General features: G+C 51.1%; 2 protein-coding genes across 6 annotated transcripts in view; one reads left to right on the top strand and one right to left on the bottom strand.

Annotated features, from left to right (window-relative positions):
• LOC127586694 (phospholipid scramblase 2-like) overlaps positions 1-6,413 on the top strand; it is a 156,998-nt gene extending 150,585 nt beyond the window's left edge. Inside the window, exons 7-8 of one of the 2 annotated variants that reach the window (XM_052044840.1) lie at positions 798-959; positions 6,036-6,413. In XM_052044840.1, the coding sequence (XP_051900800.1) occupies positions 798-959; positions 6,036-6,095 (222 nt within the window). In that variant the 3' untranslated portion in view covers positions 6,096-6,413. The remainder of the gene's footprint in view (positions 1-797; positions 960-6,035) is intronic. The other variant, XM_052044839.1, reaches the window with a different exon arrangement.
• A 9,124-nt stretch (positions 6,414-15,537) lies between these two features.
• LOC127586689 (activated CDC42 kinase 1-like) overlaps positions 15,538-19,425 on the bottom strand; it is a 65,175-nt gene continuing 61,287 nt past the window's right edge. For all 4 annotated transcript variants that reach the window (XM_052044824.1, XM_052044827.1, XM_052044825.1 and 1 more), the window contains exon 15: positions 15,538-18,992. In XM_052044824.1, the coding sequence (XP_051900784.1) occupies positions 18,981-18,992 (12 nt within the window). In that variant the 3' untranslated portion in view covers positions 15,538-18,980. The remainder of the gene's footprint in view (positions 18,993-19,425) is intronic.

Here is a 19,425-nt window from a genome sequence, read left to right as displayed (position 1 = left end):
TGTCAGTGTTACAGTGAGGGGTGCGGATGTGTCAGTGTTACAGTGAGGGGTGGTGTCAGTGTTACAGTGAGGGTGGTGTGTGTCAGTGTCACAGTGAGGGGTGCGGGGTGTGTCAGTGTTACAGTGAGGGTGAGGGATGTGTCAGTGTTACAGTGAGGGGTGTGTCAGTGTTACAGTGAGGGGTGTGGGTGTGTCAGTGTCACAGTGAGGGTGTGGGGTGTCAGTGTCACAGTGAGGGTGAGGGGTGTGTCGGTGTTACAGTGAGGGGTGTGGGTGTGTCAGTGTCACAGTGAGGGGTGAGGGGTGTGTCAGTGTTACAGTGAGGGGTGTGTCAGTGTTACAGTGTGGGGTGTGTCAGTGTTACAGTGTGGGGTGCATCAGTGTTACAGTGAGGGTGTGTCAGTGTTACAGTGAGGGGTGCGAGGTGTGTCAGTGTTACAGTGAGGGGTGCGAGGTGTGTCAGTGTTACAGCGAGGGTGGGGGTGTGTCAGTGTTACAGTGAGGGGTGTGTCAGTGTTACAGCGAGGGGTGTGGGATGTATCAGTTACAGTGAGTGGTGTGTCAGTGTTACAGTGAGTGGTGTGGGGTGTGTCAGTGTTACATTGAGGAGTGTGGGGTGTATCAGTGTTACAGTGAGGGGTGTGGGGTGTGTCAGTGTTACAGTGAGGGGTGTGTCAGTGTTACAGCGAGGGGTGTGGGGTGTGTCAGTGTTACAGTGAGGGGTGTATCAGTGTTACAGTGAGGGGTGAGGGGTGCACCAGTATTTTGCTCACACACCCCTGTCCATGCGGGTAAAGGTGAAGCCCCCGGATGAATCGAGGAACATCGGCCGGATCAGCAAGCAGTGGAGTGGTCTGGCCAAGGAGGTTCTGACAGACGCGGATAATTTCGGCGTGCAGTTCCCGATGGACCTGGACGTAAAGATGAAGGCCACACTGTTGGGAGCCTGCTTTCTCATTGTACGTATCGGCGCACGGCGCTCTGTGGACTGTGTCCCATGGGGATGAATACAGCCCCTTAGGTGCTGTGCACCTGGCTGAGATTGTGTTCTGTTCCCTTCTCCCTGATGGGCATAGACCCCCCTCACATCCATTGTGCCTGTACTGTCCGTGTGTCTGAGGTACACACAGACCGTCTGTCACTGATACAGTCCATGTGTCTGAGGTACACACAGACCCGTCTGTCACCGATACAGTCCGTGTGTCTGAGGTACACACAGACCCGTCTGTCACCGATACAGTCCATGTGTCTGAGGTACACACAGACCCGTCTGTCACCGATACAGTCCGTGTGTCTGAGGTACACACAGGCCCGTCTGTCACCGATACAGTCCGTGTCTGAGGTACACACAGACCCGTCTGTCACCGATACAGTCCATATGTCTGAGGTACACACAGACCCATCTGTCACCGATACAGTCCGTGTGTCTGAGGTACACACAGACCCATCTGTCACCGATACAGTCTGTGTCTGAGGTACACACACCCCTCCATGGTTCAATCGCCTCCTGTGGTAAACGCTGATTTTATGGGACATTGGATTCGGGGTGAAGTGGGTGAACAGTTCGCCGCTTTGGGTGTCACAGAGACACACACCACTGAAACAGGCGCATTGGCCCATTGAGGCCATGCTGACCATCAACCATCCATTTACACCGATCCCATTTCATTCTCCCATCAACTCTCACCCCCCCCCACCCCCCAGACCCTACCCCTCGCCCACACACCTGGGGGGCAATTTACAGCAGCCAGTTAACCCACCGACCCCGCATGTCGTTGGGACATTGAAGGGGAACCGTAGCATCCGGGGAAAACCCACGCGGTCACAGGGAGAACGTGCAAACTCCGTGCACACACACATGCGCACACACACGCGCGCGCACACACACACACACACACACACAGTGCCGGAGGTCGGGATTGAACTCAGGTCTCCAGAGCCGTGAGGCAGCGGCTCTACCCGCTGCGCCACTATGCAGCTCATTCAGCTCTTCGAGCCTACCCCACCATCCAGTAGATTCCTAGCTGATCTGACCTCACATTCTCTCCCACCCACCAGTAACCTTTCACCGTCTTGCTTCACAAGAAGCTTCTCCCTCGGCCTTTGAAACGTTCCCAGACTCTGCTTCCCCACCCTTTGAGGAAGAGAGTTCCAAAGACTCTCAACTCTCTGCAAGAAAAAAAATTCACCACATCTCTTTCTTAAACAGTCAACTCCTTATTGTTAACTGGTGACCTCTCGTTCTGTATTCTCCCACAAGAGGAAACACCCACCCTGCCGAGACATAGAACATAGAACATTACAGCACAGTACAGGCCCTTCGGCCCATAATGTTGTGCCAACATTTTATCCTGCTTTAGGATCTATCTAATCCTTCCCTCCCACATAGCCCTCCATTTCTCTATCATTCATGTGTCTATCTAAGAGTCTCTTAAATGTCCCTAATGTATCTGCCCCCACAACCTCTGCTGGCAGTGTGTTCCATGCACTCACCACTCTCTGTAAAAAAAAACTTACCCCTGACATCCCCCTTATACCTTCCTCCAATCACCTTAAAATTATGTCCCCTCGTGTTAGCCATTGTCACACTGGGGAGAAGTCTCTGACTGTCACTCGATCTATGCCTCTTATCATCTTGTACACCTCTATCAAGTCACATCTCATCGTCCTTCTCTCCAAAGAGAAAAGCCCTACTTCACTCAACCTATCCTCATAAGACATGCTCTCCAATCCTGGCAGCATCCTGGTAAATCTCCTCCGCACCTTCTCTAAAGCTTCCACATCCTTTCTATAATGAGGCAACCAGAACTGAACACAATACTCCAAGTGTGGTCTAACCAGAGTTCTATAGAGCTGCAACATCACCTCACGGCTCTTGAACTCAATATCCCGACTAATGAAGCCAACACTCCATACGCCTTCTTAACAACCCTATCGATCTGCGCAGCAGCCTTGAGGGATCTGTGGACGTGGACCCCAAGATCCCTCTGTTCCTCCACACTGCTAAGAGTCCTGCCATTAGCCTTGTATTCTGCCTTCAAATTCGATCTCCCGAAGTGTATCGCTTCACACTTTTCCAGGTTGAACTCCATCTGCCACTTCTCTGCCCAGCTCTGCATTCTATCAATATCCTGTTGTAATCTACAGCAACCTTCTACACTATACAAAACACCACCAAACTTATCATCAGCAAACTTACTGATCCACTCTTCCACATCCTCATCCAAGTCATTTATAAAAATCACAAAGAGCAGGAGTCCCAGAACAGATCCCTGTGGAACACCACTGGTCACCGACCTCCAGGCAGGATACGCTCCATCTACCACCACCCTCTGTCTTCTATGGGCGAGCCAATTCTGAATCCACACAGCCAAGTTTCCCTGGATCCCTGGAAAGCCTCCTGACTTTCTGAGTGAGCCTTCCATGAGGAACCTTATCAAACGCCTTACTAAAATCCATGTACACCACATCCACTGCTCAACCTTCATCAATGTGCTTTGTCACATCCTCAAAGAATTCAATCAGGCTCGTGAGGCACGACCTGCCCCTCACAAAGCCATGCTGACTGTCCCTAATCAGCCTACGCTTCTCCAAATGCCCATAAATCCTGTCTCTAAGAATCTTCTCCAGTAATTTGCCCATCATTGACTCACTGGTCTGTAATTCCCAGGGTTATCCCTACTCCCTTCCTTAAACAAAGGAACAACATTTGCCACAACAATCATCTGGCACTACTCCTGTGGCCAGTGAGGATGCAAAGATCTTTGCCAAAGGCGCAGCAATCTCTTCCCTCGCTTTGTAATAACCTTGGATATATCCTGTCCGGCCCTGGTGACTTATCTGTCCTAATGTTTTTCAAAAGTTCCAGCACACCCTCTTTCCTCATGTCGACATGCCCTAGCGTATCAGCCTGTCATACGCCATCCTCACAAACGTCAAGGTCTCTCTCTCTGGTGAATACTGAAGCAAAGTATTCATTAAGGACCTCCCCTACCTCCTCTGATTCCAGGCACATGTTTCCTCTTTTATCCCTGATCGGTCCTACCCTCACTCTAGTCATCCTCCTATTCTTCACATACGTGTAGGACGCCTTGGGGTTTTCCTTGATCCTACTCGCCAAGGCCTTCTCATGCCCCCTTCTAGCACTCCTAAGTCCATTCTTAAGGTCCCTCCTGGCTACCTTGTAACTCTCCAGAGCCCTGTCTGATCCTTGCTTTCTAAACCTCAGGTAAGCTTCTTTCTTCCTCTTGACAAGATATTCGACATCTCCTGTCAACCACGGTTCCTTCACTCTGCCATCCTTACCCTGCCTCACTGGGACAAATCTATCCAGAACCCCATGCAAATACTCACTAAACAACCTCCACAATTCTGTTGTGCACTTTCCCAATAACATCTGTTCTTAATTTACACTCCTGCCTCAAAGCATCATAATTTCCCCTCCCCCAGTTAAATACTTCCCCTCTCCAAGGCTATGGTAAAGGTCAAGGAGTTATGGTCATTATCTCCAAAATGCTCTCCTACCAAGAGATCTGAAACCTGATCAGGCTCATTGCCTAGTACCAGGTCCAGTATGGCCTCTCCTCTAGTCGGCCTGTCCACGCACTGTGTCAGGAATCCTTCCTGGACACTCCTAATAAACTCCGCCCCATCTATCCCCTTTATATTAAGGAGGTGCCAATCAATGTTAGGGAAGTTGAAATCAGCCATGACAACAACCCTTTTAGTTTTGCACCTCTCCAAAATCTGCCTCCTGATCAGCTCCGCAGCGTCTCTGTTGCTATTGGGAGGGGTCTGTAGAATGCTCCCAATAGAGTGATCGCTCCCTTCCTGTTTCTGGCTTCCACCCACACTGAGTGGACGATCCCTCCTGGACATCCTCCCTTCCTACAGCTGTGATACTGTCCCTGATCAGCAAAGCCCCTCCCCCATCTCTTTACCTCCGCCCCTGTCCCTTTTGAAACATCTAAACCCCGGAATATCCGGCAGCCATCACATCTCTGTAATGGCTACCATGTCATAGTTTCGCATACTTACCCATGCTATAAGTTCATCACCCTTGTTCCTGATACATCTTGCATTAAAGTAGACACACTTCAGCCCATCCAACTGACTGCAATTTTGCCCTTTCAACTGCCTGTCCTCCCTCACAGTCTCTCTACATGCTGCATCTACTTGTACACTAAATGCACTAACCTCTGACCTATCACTCTGGTTCCCATCCCCCTGCCAGACTAGTTTAAACCCCTCAAGAGCTTGTGCTTCAATCAAATCCCCTCTCACTCTTCTGAACTGCAGTAGCTACCAGCCCAGTTTGTCCAACCTTTCCTCAGAAGACCTCCTGCTCATTCCAGGTATCTGTCGAGTAAGCCTTCTCTGAACTGCTTCCAACACACCAATGTCTGTCCTTAGATGTTGATCCAAGTTGTAGAGCATAGAACTGTACTGCACAGGAACAGGCCCTTCGAACAGGAAGTATATTGGAGACCATTACAGCCAGGGGAGTGGAGAGACGACCCCAAACGTGATCCATATCCCTCCATCCCCTGCATACGCAGCCTCTTAAACACTGCTATCATATCTGCCTCCACCGCCAGCCCCGGCACCTACCGCGCTCTGTGTAAAAAAAAAACCAGCTCCCGCACATCTCCCTTAAACTTTCCCCCTCTCACCTTAAATACATGCCCTCTAGTACTTGACATTTCTACCCTGCGGAAAAAAGATTCTGCCTACTCTATCTACGCCTCTCATAATCTTATAAACTTCTATCAGGTCTCCCCTCAGCCTCCAACAATCCAGAGAAAACATCCCAAATCTGGTCCAACCTCTCCTTAAGTTCATGCCAGCATCCCGATGAACCTCTTCTGCACCCTCTCCAAAGCCTCCACATCCTGTAATGGGGCGACCAGAACTGCACGCGATACTCCAAGTGCGGCCGAGCCAAAAAGTTTTATACAAGTCAATCCAACGTCTACTGTAAGGAGGTCCCTGACCTGATGCCAGGTAACCACACGTCTCCTTACCTATTCCTGCAGGATTTCATCTTCTTTGAGCGAGGGAGGGGCAGAACGCAGAGGGATGGAGTGTGGCAGTAACTTCGTCCTGCCAGCGAGGAGGCGCTCCATGTGTGTGTATGTCCTTCTGAAGAGACCCTGACTTGGACTGCTGGAGGTTGGAAGGGCACCGAGTTGTCACCAACTTTACAATTCACAATAGTTTACACAAAACCCGGGAGCAATCCCATTGTGCGCTAGGATCGTTCTCGACTTTTGGTTCAGCGGGAGAGCGCGTGGGGAGATCTGGCTATTCAGCTGTTGCGACGGAACCGGCTCGACTGAGGCGTACCGGCCACGCTTGTTACTTCTAATGGTCCTTCGCTGCCTCTTCCCCCCCCCCCCCCCCCCCCCCCCCCCCCCCAAAAAAAACCACCAGGCGCAGCCACCATTCCCAAAAATGGACCCTCTCTACATCAGATCCAAAGGGTCAGTGTGGAGATGTTTCCAGGGGTTGGGAGAGTCTCAATCGAGGGGATGGGGTGAGGTGGTGGTCATTTAACACTGAGGTGTGTGGGGACTTCTTCTCACAGAGGGGGGAGGTCTCTGCCCTGGAGAGGGTTGTGGAGGTGGGATCACCGGGGGGGAATTAAAGGGGGATAAATATTTGGAAGATCGGGAGATCGAGGGCGATGGGGAACTGGGAAAGAGGGGGAGAGGAGGCATGGGATTGTACTGAATGGCGGGGTAGGAAGGGCTCAAAGGGCCGCGTGGCGGTACGCCTCTCCTAGTCTGTGGACTGTGGCGGAAACCATGCTGGCCTTTGGCCTGAAGGTCGACGTCTCCCGCTCCGCAGCGCCGACCCAGTCCGCTGGCCCAGCTGTGCAGAACTAAATGGTGGTAGGGCAGGTGAGGAGGGTGGGGAGATGTGGTACACCCTCTGGTGGTGTTCCCCGCACGCCCCTCACCATCCACCCATCCTGTTCACCCAGCGGGGTGGGTGGGACCACGCGAGAGTGAGGGTCGGGGTTGGGTTTCCTGCTTGGGACTGAGTTGCCTGACACTTCTCCTTGGAGGGTGGAGCAAGGACCCGGTGCAGTGGGGAGGGTGAATGTTTCACTGTGTGTGACTGTACAGTCTGTTCATTGGGCAGTGTAAGGGTTAATCACTGTACAGTCTGTTCATTGGGCAGTGTAAGGGTTAATCACTGTACAGTCTGTTCATTGGGCAGTGTAAGGGTTAATCACTGTACAGTCTGTTCATTGGGCAGTGTAAGGGTTAATCACTGTACAGTCTGTTCATTGGGCAGTGTAAGGGTTAATCACTGTACAGTCAGTTTATTGGGCAGTGTAACGGTTAATCACTGCAACTGTACAGTAAGTTTATTGGGCAGTGTAAGGGTTAATCACTGCTGTTTATTGGTCAATGTAAGGATTAATCACTGTACAATCAGTTTATTGGGCAGTGTAAGGGTTAATTACTGTTCAGTCAGTTTATTGGGCAGTGTAACAGTTAATCACTGCAACCGTACAGTAAGTTTATTGGGCAGTGTAAGGGTTAATCACTACTGTTTATTGGTCAATGTAAAGGTTAATCACTGTACAGTCACTTTAATGGGCAGTGCAAGGGTTAATCACTGACTACAGTATCTGACAATGTAAGGGTTAATCACTGACTACATACCTGGAAGTGTAAGGGTTACTCACTGACCACTATCTGGCAGTGTAAGGTTTAATAACTGACTCCAGTACCTGGCAGTGTAAGGGTCACTCACTGACCACAGTACCTGGCAGTGTAAGGGTTAATCACACCGCTGTATCTGGCAGTGTAAGGGTTAATCACTGACCACAGTACCTGGCAGTGTAAGGGTGACTGGGGCAGTGTCTGCACGGACTGTTTGATCAGCAGTACAAGAGGTGCAGTGCAGAATTCCCAGGCCTGCAAACCAACTCTGGCTGACACTTTGAAGTGTAACATTGAAGCGGCTGTGGGGACGGTGCAATGCTGAAGTGAGGCCCCAGTTTCACCACCTTCTGAAGGTCGGGGCCCTTGTTTTGTTGAGAGTTTAAACACCAAAGTTGAAGCTCCCGAGTTCTTTGCCCAATTTCAGGCACCAGAGCAGGAACTGACACCCGTGTCAGGGGTGGATCACGCAAGATCTCCCAGTGAGCGAGAAACGCCTCGTGGTTCAAACTATGGGGCTTCTCTCTGCATGTGAGGAGGAGGCATGAATATTACTTTCCTGCCACATCTCCTGTCTTTACTCCTGGGTTCGATCCTGACCTCCGGCGCTGCCTCTGTGTGTGTGCGTGCGTGTGTGTGTGTGTGTAGTTTTCACATTCTCCCTGTGACCGTGTGGCTTTCCCCCGCGTGCTCTGGTTCCCTCCCACATCCCAACGACGTGCGGGGTCGGTGGGTTAATCGGCCGCTGTTGAATTGCCCCCCTGGTGTGTGGGTGAGGGGTAAAATCTGGGGGGAGTTAATGGGAATGTGGGGAGAATGGATTATGGGGAATTCAGTGTGGAATATGATTGATAGGATTGCTCTGACAGTCGGCATAGACTCGAGGGGCCGAATGTCCTCCTTTTATGTTGTAAGAATATATGAAATATGAAATCTCTCCATCTGCCAACTCGTACTACTTTCTCACCATTTACATTGATGTTTCTCTACCTCCCGAAGTAAACAAGACTCAGATAAATGAAAAATAAATGAAAACTGCAGATGCTGAAACAAAAGCAGAACATTCTGGAAGCACTCAGCAGGTCAGGCAGGTCTGTGGAGAGAGACACAGAGTTAATGTTGCAGGTGGAAGACACTCTGAGAATCAAAGTTTGGGCGAAGGGTGTTTGACCTGAGGCGTTAACTTTGTTTCTCTCTCCACAGGTGCTGCCTGATTTGCTGAGTGTAGCCAGCATTTTCTGGTAATTGGTTTATTATTGACACATGTACTGAGATGTAGTGAAAAGCTTCTGTCTGTCTGCCATCCAGACAGATCATACAACATATAAGTACGTCAAGGCAGTACAAAAGGAAAGCAGAATGCAGAATATAGTGCTACAGTTACAGAGAAAGTGCAGTGCAGGCAGACAATAAGGTGCAAGGGCCACGACGAGGTAGATTGTGGGATATTTATTGTACAAGAGTCTGATAACAGCGGGATAGAAGCTGTGCTTGAGCCTGGTGGTACGTGCTCTCAAGCTTTTGTATCTCCTGCCTGATGGGAGGGGAGAAGAGAGAATGTCCGGGGTGGGAGAGGTCCATGATTATGTCGGCCGCTTTGCCGAGGCAGCGGGAAGTGTAGACGGAGTCCACAGAGGGGAGGCTGGTTTGTGTGACGGACTGGGATGCGTCCACAACTCTCTGCAGTTTCTTGCGGTCCCGGGCAGAGCAGTTGCCGTACCAAGCCGTGATGCATCCGGATAGGATGCTTTCTGTGATGCATCTGTAACAATCGGTGAGGGTCGTCGGGGACAAGCCGAATTTCCTTAGCCTTCTGAGGAAGGGTTCTCTTTCTCCCAACCACTTGTGACTTTGCATTCCCTCCCCCCCCCCCCACCTCATTCTCTCACCCTGCGTCCTATCATCAGTGTACCGGGACACCCCGCACTAGCCTATGTTATCGCAGTGGTTAATTAACGTGGTCAAGGGTCTGATGACCGAGTCTGCGCCTCTCCAACACTAACAGCACGCCCGTCTCTTCTGGCTCCAAAAACAAGGGAGAGAGAACCCGGTGGAAGATGAGGAAGGGAGGGCGACAGGGGAGAGGGCGGAGGGTGGGAAGGAAGGGTTTGCGGGAAGGCAGGGAGAGAGGGAGGGTTTGGGAGAGTGAGGGAGGCGGGGAGAGTGTGGGGGAGGAAGGGGAAGAGAGTGGAGGAGGGAGGGATTTGGGGGGAGAGGGGGAAAGAGGCGAGGAGAGAGTGAGGGGCGAAAGGGAAGGGTTTGGAAAGAGTGCAGGAAGATAGGGTTTGGGGAGAGAGGGAAGGGAGGGGGAGTTGGGAGAGGGGAGGGGGTAGGGGAAAGAGGGAAGGGCTTGGGAGAGTGTGGCGGAAGGAGGGGAGAGGGGAGAGTGCAGGACGAGAGGAGTGAGTGTGGCTGTGGTGAGAGTGCAGGAAGGGGAGAGGTACAGTACCTGGGGAGGAGCGGGGCAGAGCGACTCTGGAGCCCAAGAACAAATGAAAATTAGAAAGGGTGATGCCAACCAAGGGAGGGCGGTGGTGATAATGAGGCAGGAGGGAGATCGGTGAGCAGAAGGGGTGGATTGAGGAGCCCGGTCGTTGGACAGCCAGCAGCCAGGGAGTGAGGGGAGATGGTGACCACCCACCATCCCAGCCCGTCCAAGGGAACCTCCCACCTACTGGTACAAAAGGATTCCCTCTCCCGACTCCCAATCTGACCTTCCTCCACAGACCGAGGACTAGAATGGTTCTGTTGGATGGCGACGTGGCCCCCGCTGTGGGGTGGGGGGACCCCCTCCTCCCCCCCCACCCCAGGCCCAACGTTCCGGGCTTCCGAGATGTGTTCGACTGGAGCTCCGCGTCCCTCACCGCCCCTCCTGGGTACCCGGGTGGGATCCGAACCTCTCCACCAGACAATGGTGTTCGACTCAGGATAAGACAGGACATGGGGACCCTGACCAGCCATGAACCCCCTCACTAATGGCTCGAGTTGGCAGGGGGATGGACTCCGATTGGCTGTGCCCCTGGGACCCTCATCTTCATTGCAAGATTGAATAATTCTCAACACTTATTTCCTCCAATATTTTTTATAACTAATAAAGTTGCAGAAACTGTGTTTAGTTCTGGTTGCCTCATTATAGGAGGGATGTGGAAGCTTTGGAGAGGCTGCAGAGGAGATTTACCAGGATGCTGCCTAGATTGTAGGGCATTCCTTATGAGGATAGGTTGAGTGAGCTAGGGCTCTTCTTTGGAGAGAAGGAGGCTGAGAGGTGACTTGATAGAGGTGTACAAGATGATAAGAGGCAGAGATCGAGTGGACAGTCAGAGACTTTTTCCCAGGGCGACAATGGCTAACACGAGGGGGCATAATTTTAAGGTGATTGGAGGAAGGTATAAGGGGGATGTCAGGGGTAAGTTTTTTTTTTACAGAGTGGTGGGTGTGGAACGCACTGCCGGCAGAGGTTGTGGGAGCAGATACATTAGGGACATTTAAGAGACTCTTAGATGCACACATGAATAATAGAGATATGGTGGGCTACGTGGGAGGGAAGGGTTAGATAGATCTTAAGCAGGATAAAATGTCGGCACAACATTGTGGGCCGAAGGGCCTGTACTGTGCTGTAATGTTCTATGTTCTAAGTACAGAGTCACACAGCACAGAAGCAGGCCTTTTGGCCCAACTGGTCCATGCTGACCAAGATGCCCATCTAAGCTGGTCCCTTTTGCCTGCATGTGGCCCATATCCCTCTAAACCTTTCCTATCCACGTACCTGTCCAAGTTTCTTGTAAATGTTGTTAATGTACCTGCCTCACCCACTTCCTCTGGCAGCTCGTTCCATATACTGACCACCCTCTGGGTGAAAACCTTGCCCCTCAAATCCCCTTTAACCCTTAGACCCATGCCTTCTAGTTTTATACTCCCTTACCCTGTGATCATCCACCTTATCAATGCCCCTCGTGATTTTATAAACCCCTAAGGTCACCCCTCAGCTTCCTTCGCTCCAGGGAGAACAGTCCCAGCCTATCCAATCCCTAATCACATTCCCTAATCCATTCCTTAATCGCCTCCTTCAGTGACAGAACTGCACACAATATCCCAGTTTAGATTATTTTTGACACCCGGCTGTGCATGGGATCTGGCTGTGCACCAGAAAGTGGCTGTGATTTCCTGCCTTCCCTCTGGAAAACTGTCAAGCGCTGCGGGGTGCCTGGAGATTGGGAAAGTCTGGCCAACTCCTCCCGTCTCCTCCGGACTGACAGGCAAAGGCGGCGTTCCCTCTCTCTGCCAGCTCCCTACCCAGTACTGGGATCTTCCGGGAAGCTGCTGTCAGCTGTGGCCGGGGGTGGCATCAAGGGGAGATGGAGGCATGCATGGGGCAGAAGGGGCATTTACACACACACACACACACACACACACACACAAGCAAACACACTGATACATACACACAATAATACACACACTCTGACACACACACACACACACACACACTGACATGCACACTGAAAAACACAAACACTGTCACACAAACACACACACACACACTGGCAGATGCAGACACACACAAAGGAACCCCACTCTTGACACAGATTCACACAAACACACTCATGCACATGCATCATCTGACACGGAGACACGTTTACACAGCCTCTCACACACTATGCACTTTAATACATGCATCTCACACACGGTCACAGATGCATTCACATGCACACGCCTGCACACCGTCCACACTCTGACATTGACAGAAGCACAGATACGCAGACTGTGAGTAGGGTGAACCAGACACTGAGCCGTCGGGACTTCAGCATAGTCGGATAGTGGATAGTTAGATCGTTACTGTACGAAACAGTCGGGGCCACCGTTCTCATTCTGCTCCCGGTCGAGGAGGAGAAAGCGCTCACTAGATACTGGCACCTAAAGAGTTAAACAATGGGCCCAGGCTGGGTTAACATCTGTGGACAAGTTCCCCCCAAACATTGCACTATAGATGCCCACCACCACCTCCCAGGGGGGGCAACTAAGGATGGGCAATAAACCCTGGCCTTACTGGTGAAGCCCACATCGCGTCAGAAAAAGAAATCTAACTGCATGGCGGAACAGGATCCTCCTCCTAAAAGCCCCTTCAGCACAACGTCACCCTTTGAGAGGGGAGGGGTGTGTGTGTGTGTGTGTGTGTGTGTGTGTGTGTGTGTGTGTGTGTGTGTGTGTGTGTGTGTGTGTGTGTGTGTGTGTAACGTCTTGATTGCAACCCCCTCTGGGCGTACAATGCTCCAAGCTCTGCACTGCATCCATTGTGGCCCTCAGATTTAATCACCTGATAGGTTTATAAAATTATGAGAGACGTAGACAGGGTCTTTTTAACCCCATGGTGGAAATGTCAAATACAAGAGGATATAGCTTTAAGGTGGAGAGGGGAAAGTTTAAAGAAGGTGTGTGGGGTACATAGAGAGCGGTGGGTGCCTGGAACGTGCTGCCAGGGGCGGAGACTGGAGGGAGATACAATAGTGGTGTTTAAGAGGCTCTTAGACACATGAACAGGCAGAGAATGGAGGGGTATGGACCATGTGCAGGCAGAAGGGATTAGTGTAATTTGGCATCATGGTCAGCACAGACATTGTGGGCTGAAGGGCCTGTTCCTGTGCTGTACTGTTCTATGTCCCACGTTTGTTGTTGTGTCTTTAGCTATTTTGTCCCTACCTCTGAAATTCCCTCCCTAGATTTCTCCATCTCCTTAAAGATACTCCTTACAATCTATCTCTCTCACCAAAAATTTTCCCAAAAATTCTTACATTAGCTTTTGCCTTCAAAAGATGCCTTGTAACTAGAAGTTGGTGTTTTTGTAGATTTTAGTGAACAGGCAGGACCTGGAAGCGAACCAGACCAGACAGTGATCGGCTTTGCAAGACAGCAGCCACTAGCGGCTTTCGAACTTAATTTCTCACTTACCCTCTCTGTGTACGATAATAACGTGATTCAATTCGCAGTAAAACTCCGATAATCCAGCATCCAATTGTTCAGAAATCCTGATAGCCCGGCATCTGACTCACCCATTAGTTTGGAATGGGAGCTGAGGGTTTGGCGTGTGGCCGGGATTGGGATCTGAAGCTCCAGAAGTCAGGAATGTGAGCAGGTTTGCAGCTGGAGCTGGGGTATCTGTTTATTATTGTCGCTTGTACCGAGATACAGTGAAAAGCCTTTGTCTGCCTGCCATCCAGACAGATCCCACACATCAGTACATTGAGGTAGTAAAAAGAAAACAATGCAGAATATAAGTGTTACAATTACAGAGAAATTGCAGTACAGGTAGACAAATAAGGTGCAAGGGCCACGACGAGGTAGATTGGGAGATCAAGAGTTCATCTTTTAGTGTGTGAGAGGTCCAAGAGTCTGATAACAGCAGGACAGAAGCTGTCCTTGAGCCTGGTGGTACGTGCTTTCAGACTTTTGTATCTTCTGCCCGGCAGGAGGGGGGGGAAGAAGAGAGAATGACCGGGGTGGGAGGGGTCCTTGATTATGTTGGCTGCTTTCCCAAGGCAGCGGGAAGTGTAGACGGAGTCCACGGAGGGGAGGCTGGTGTCTGTGATGCGCTGAGCTGTGTCCACAACTCTCTGCAATTTCTTGTGGTCTTGGGCAGAGCAGTTGCCTACCAAGCTGTGGTGCATCCAGATAGGATGCTTTCTATGATGCATCTGTAAAAATTGCTAAGAATCATACCAAATTTCCTTAGCCTTCAAAGGAAGTAGAGGCACTGGTGAGCTTTCTTGGCCATAGAGTCCATGTGGTTGGACCAGGACAAGCTATCGGTGATGTTTACCCCTTGGAACTAGAAGTTCTCAGCCATCTCCACCTCAGCACCACTGATACAGGCAGGGGCGTGTACTCCACTTCCTGAAGTGCTGTAGATTCTCCGCTCCCTTTAGGTTCACCGGATTTAGTGTAAAATTTATGATACGGCTGCATAACGTAAAAAAAAGTAAAATAACAATGTGCTTGGGAATTAATAGGAATAACATCCAATAGTCTGGAAAATCTGAGTGTCCAGCACTTCCAAAGTCCAGAGGGTGTTGGATGCTGGGTGTTGGGACAACGAGCGTTCTTTAATAAACTTAAAGCCTGCATTGATGTACAGCACCCTTGTTGTGTCTTAGGACCACAGCGGCAAACTAGTCCTGTCCAACTCTGACGCTGCCTGACCTGCTGAGTTCCTCCAGCACCTCCTGTGTTGCTCCAGATTCCAGTGTCTGCTGTCTCTCTTGTGCACCCTGCCCAATTCTACATTGCTACAATGCAAGGAGGTCCTCAAAGTGATCCCGACCGACATAGAACAGAGGGAGAGGGGAGACACCAGAGTCTGCAGATGCTGTAATCTGGAGCAACACGCAAGATGCTGCAGGAACTCAACGGGTCTGTGGAGGGGGAAGGAATTGTCAACGTTTCGGGTTGAGACCCTCCATCGGGACTCAGGAGAGGAGGAGGGGTTGCTTAACAATGTGGCATTCAGTAATGGCTGATATAGGTACTCAGGTACTTGAATCGATGGGACAAATTAAAATGACCAGTGGATTCAATGAGATACATTTATTCAAAAAAATAAGACGTGACGGCTATCAAAACAATGTCAAAAGGCCCAGGTAGACCTGACAGAGGGAGCTGGAGGTTGGTTTGGTGGAAGGCAGGAGCATTGGCCACGGGAGAGAGGTTTCTGGGAGGGGTTTGAATTCCAGAGGTTGACTCAAGCCCCTGGATGGGGAAGGTCACGAGGCATCAGGCACCTGGAATCCCATTCCCCCCTCCTTGGTATCTGGTGGGACACGTGGTTCAGGGAAATGGTTCACCACCACCTTCCGGCGGGGGGGGGGGGGGGGGGGGGGGGGGGGGGGGGGGGTTGCCCAGGAATGGGCAATAAATGCTGGTCTTGCTGGAAGAGCTGCTGCCTCCTGCTCCAGGGATCCCTGGTTCGATTCCGACCTCTCTCATCGCTGTGTGTGTATGTGTATAGACATTGTGGGCCGAAGGGCCTGTTCCTGTGCTGTACTGTTCTGTGTTCTAGCAAGGAGGGGATCAGTGTAAAAGGGTTTCTCAAACCCCTCCTCATCCTTGGCGACACTCCAGTAAGTCTGCTGTCCTGAAATGCGGTGCACAAAATTGTATACCATTAACTGTCCGAGGCCCATCCCAACGACGTACGGGGTCAGTGGGTTAATCGGCTGCTGTAAACTGTCCCCTTAGTGTGTGGGTGAGGGAGAGAACCTGGGGGGGGGTTGTTGATGGGAATGTGGGGAGAATATGTATGGAAGGTGTACGGAGTACTTGCCTTCATCGATCAGGGCATTGCCTGTAGAAGTCAGGAAGGCATGTTGCTGCTGTGGTTCAGTCGCACTTGGAGCGCTGTGTGCAGTTCTGGTCACCCCGTTACAGAAAGGATGTGGAGGCTTTGGAGAGGGTGCAGAAGAGGTTCACCAGGATGCTGCCTGGATTAGAGAATTTGTGCTATAAGGAGAGGTTGGACAAACCTGGGTCGTTTTCTCTGGAGCGGCAGAGGCTGATTAGAAGTTTATAAAATTGCGAGAGGCTTAGATAGGGTAGACAGTCAGAATCTTTCTCCCTGGGTGGAAATGTCAAATACTAGAGGGATTAGGTTTAGGGTGAGAGGGGGTAAGTTTAAAGGAGATGTGTGGGGCAAGTTTTCTCACAGAGAGTGGTGGGTGCCTAGAACGGGCTGCCAGGGCAGTTGATACAATGGCAGCATTTGAGAGACATTTATACAGGCACATGGAGCAGGCAGGGAACGGAGGGATTCGGATCATGTGCGGGCATATGGGATTAGATAGATTGGCACCATGGTCGGCACAGACATGGTGGGCCTGTTCCTGTGCTGTACTGTACTGGTCTACATTCTGTTCTAAGTTACAGGGAATTATCTGTGTAACTGTTTAGGCAGTGGTGTGCACACACACACACGCACACACGCACGCACAGACACTCACACATGAAGACACACACACAGCCAGCTCGATTTCACCCAATCACTTTCACACAGAAGGAGGTTCCGGTCCCCACACTCACCCCCCACACTCCCCACACCCTATATCTGCACACGTCTGGGAAGCAGGGCTCGAACCCAGAGCGCTCTTGTCTCGGAGCAGAGAGCGAGACCCGCCGCTGTTAATTCTGGACAGGGAGAGATCAGAGACTAAACGTGGGAACTGAGAGGCCATCTTGAAAGGGCGAGGGTTGGTGGTGTAGTGGGGAAACAACTAGAGACCACGACCCTCGATCTGGAGATATGGTTCAAATCCTACCCAGGTGGAAGTTAAATTCAATGTTAAACAAACCTGGATTTATTTTTAAAGAAACCCAACCTTGGTAATGGTTACTATTAATCTATGGATCATTGTAGAAACACATCTGGTTCACTGATTTCCTCAGGAGGGAAATTTCCACCTTCACCTGGTTTGGTCAACGGTGCCTTCAGTCTCTTGGGAGCATCAGGTACGGGGAGTAAATGCTGGAAACAGCAGTTGCGTACACATCTCGTGAATGCAAAATGCTCGCATTGATAGATGCATCAGCATTTTCTTCCCATCTCTGAATCTCCCCTTGATCTGAGAGGGGCTCGAAGTCAACCAGGTCCTGCAGAGGCCAGACTGGGTAAGATAAGGAAGCTCACTAGCACCTCTACTTCCTCAGGAGGCTAAAGAAATTTGGCATGTCCCCGTCGACCCTCACCAATTTTTATCGATGCACCATAGAAAGCATCCTTGCAACTGCTCTGCCCGTGATCGCAAGAAACTGCAGAGAGTTGTGGACACAGCTCAGCACATCACGGACACCAGCCTGCACAAGTGACAATAATAAACCAATTCCAATAAGGCAGATCTCCTCCAATCAGTGAACCAGAAGGGCTTCCAACAGCAATCCACTAGCTTAAGGCCAGCTTTATTTCCAGAATTGTTTAACATTTGATTATCAAGTCATACAGGGCCTTCAGCCCACCGAGAACATGTTGACCATCAATTATAAGATTGGTGTATAAAATCATGAGGGGCATAGACAGGGTGAGTGTGCACAGGGTTGGGGAGTCGAGAACTACAGACGTACAGTCAAGACGTACAGGGTAGGAAGTTGTGGGCATGCTATGTTGGCGCCGGAAGAGTGGCGACACTTGTGGGCTGCCCCCCAAATCACTACGCAAAAAGATGTATTTCACTGTGTGTTTCGACGTACATGTGGCTAATAAAGAAATCTTAACTAGAGGGCGTAGGTTGAAGGTGAGGGGGGGAGATTTAGTAGGAACCTGAGGGGCAACTTTTTCACCCAGAGGGTGCTCCGTATGTGGAACGAGCTGCCAAGGAAGTGGTTGCGGCAGGCACATTAACAACATTTAAAAGGTACTTGGACAGGTACAAGGTTTCGAGGGATATGGGCCAAACACGGGCAGATGGGACTAGATTAGATGGGCATCTTGGTCGGCACGGACCAGTTGGGCCGAAGGGCCTGTTCCCTTTCTGTGTGTCTCGATACTACTCCCACCTTCCAGCACTTGCCCTGTAGCCTTCTATACCTTGGCGATTCAAGTGCTCGTTTACTTAAAATTCTCTTCCTCGACCAACCCCTCCAGCAGGTTGTCGATCCCCAAGTTGCCTGGGTGGGATTTAAACTCTTGCCTTATAGCTGAATGGTTCAGAACGACTTCTAATCCAGGACCTTAACCCCTGCAGAACCGGGTAGAGTGGCAGGAAGAAATTGTGGGCCAGAAGGACTGGCGTGGCCCAAACGGCCTGTACCCATGCTGTAGATCGCGCAGGAGAGATCACCGAGATTGGCTGGGAATCGGCCTATCCCCTAGGGTTCTGCCATTGGGACGAAGACACCCCACCAATCACGGGCCACCGTTCTGGATCAGGTGACCCCCTGGGATTATGTGACACAGGCCACAACTTCAACCCCACAAACCGTGTGCTCTCCCCCAACCCCCCCCACTCCATCCGAACCAATCACGTCGCACAACATGGCGCCAAAGATCCCATGGGCAGCAGCGGATTCCGAGAGGGCGGTGGTGCCGTTACCCCGCACACCTCCCGCGTTCTTGCCGTCACGACTCCCTCCCCCCTTTCGGGGACTGTCCGATGAAACAGCACGCAGCTACCCATGTGATACTCTGCCGGGAAATGGAGCAGGGCTGTCAATTCAGCCGCACAACTTGGAAGTTTGGGGCTCAAGTCCGTCCCCAACAGACGCCCCTCGGAGGTTTGTCGTCCAGTTCGGAGCTGAAACCAGTTTCCTCCAATGTCCTTTGTGGAACTTTCATGATTTTAACTGCAAGTCAAAGAAAGTGCCTTCAGAAAATGTCCAAAGAAACTGAAGTGTTTCTCCCCCCACTAAAGCAAGTTTATTACAACACTACTATTTTGAAAGGATATGCATGGAGGACACGGCATAAATATCAGCACAACATCGCGGGCTGCACTGTTCTATGTTGTATGTACTACAAAAACTAAGCCTCAAATTACAATGTTACCGTCCTGATCCAGGATGCAGTCGATCCCCTGAGGTGCCAATGGTCCTGGAACGGAACACCTCCACGGTGCCCGTGGACACCGCGTGCTCTTTCCCCAGGGATACCCAGGCGCAGACAGAACCCCGGGAAGTCTGTTGGCTCGGCTACTCGCCTCCATGACCCGTGTATGGTCGGTCTGGCCAAGCCCAGGGGCAAGGGAACCAGGACGTCCCCCTCCTGAACCACCCCCGC

This window comes from Pristis pectinata, chromosome 37 (assembly GCF_009764475.1).
Source record: "Pristis pectinata isolate sPriPec2 chromosome 37, sPriPec2.1.pri, whole genome shotgun sequence".
NCBI lineage: Eukaryota > Metazoa > Chordata > Chondrichthyes > Rhinopristiformes > Pristidae > Pristis > Pristis pectinata.
The sequence above is the reverse complement of the archived record's forward strand: the minus strand, read 5'-3'. Positions and strand labels throughout refer to the sequence as shown.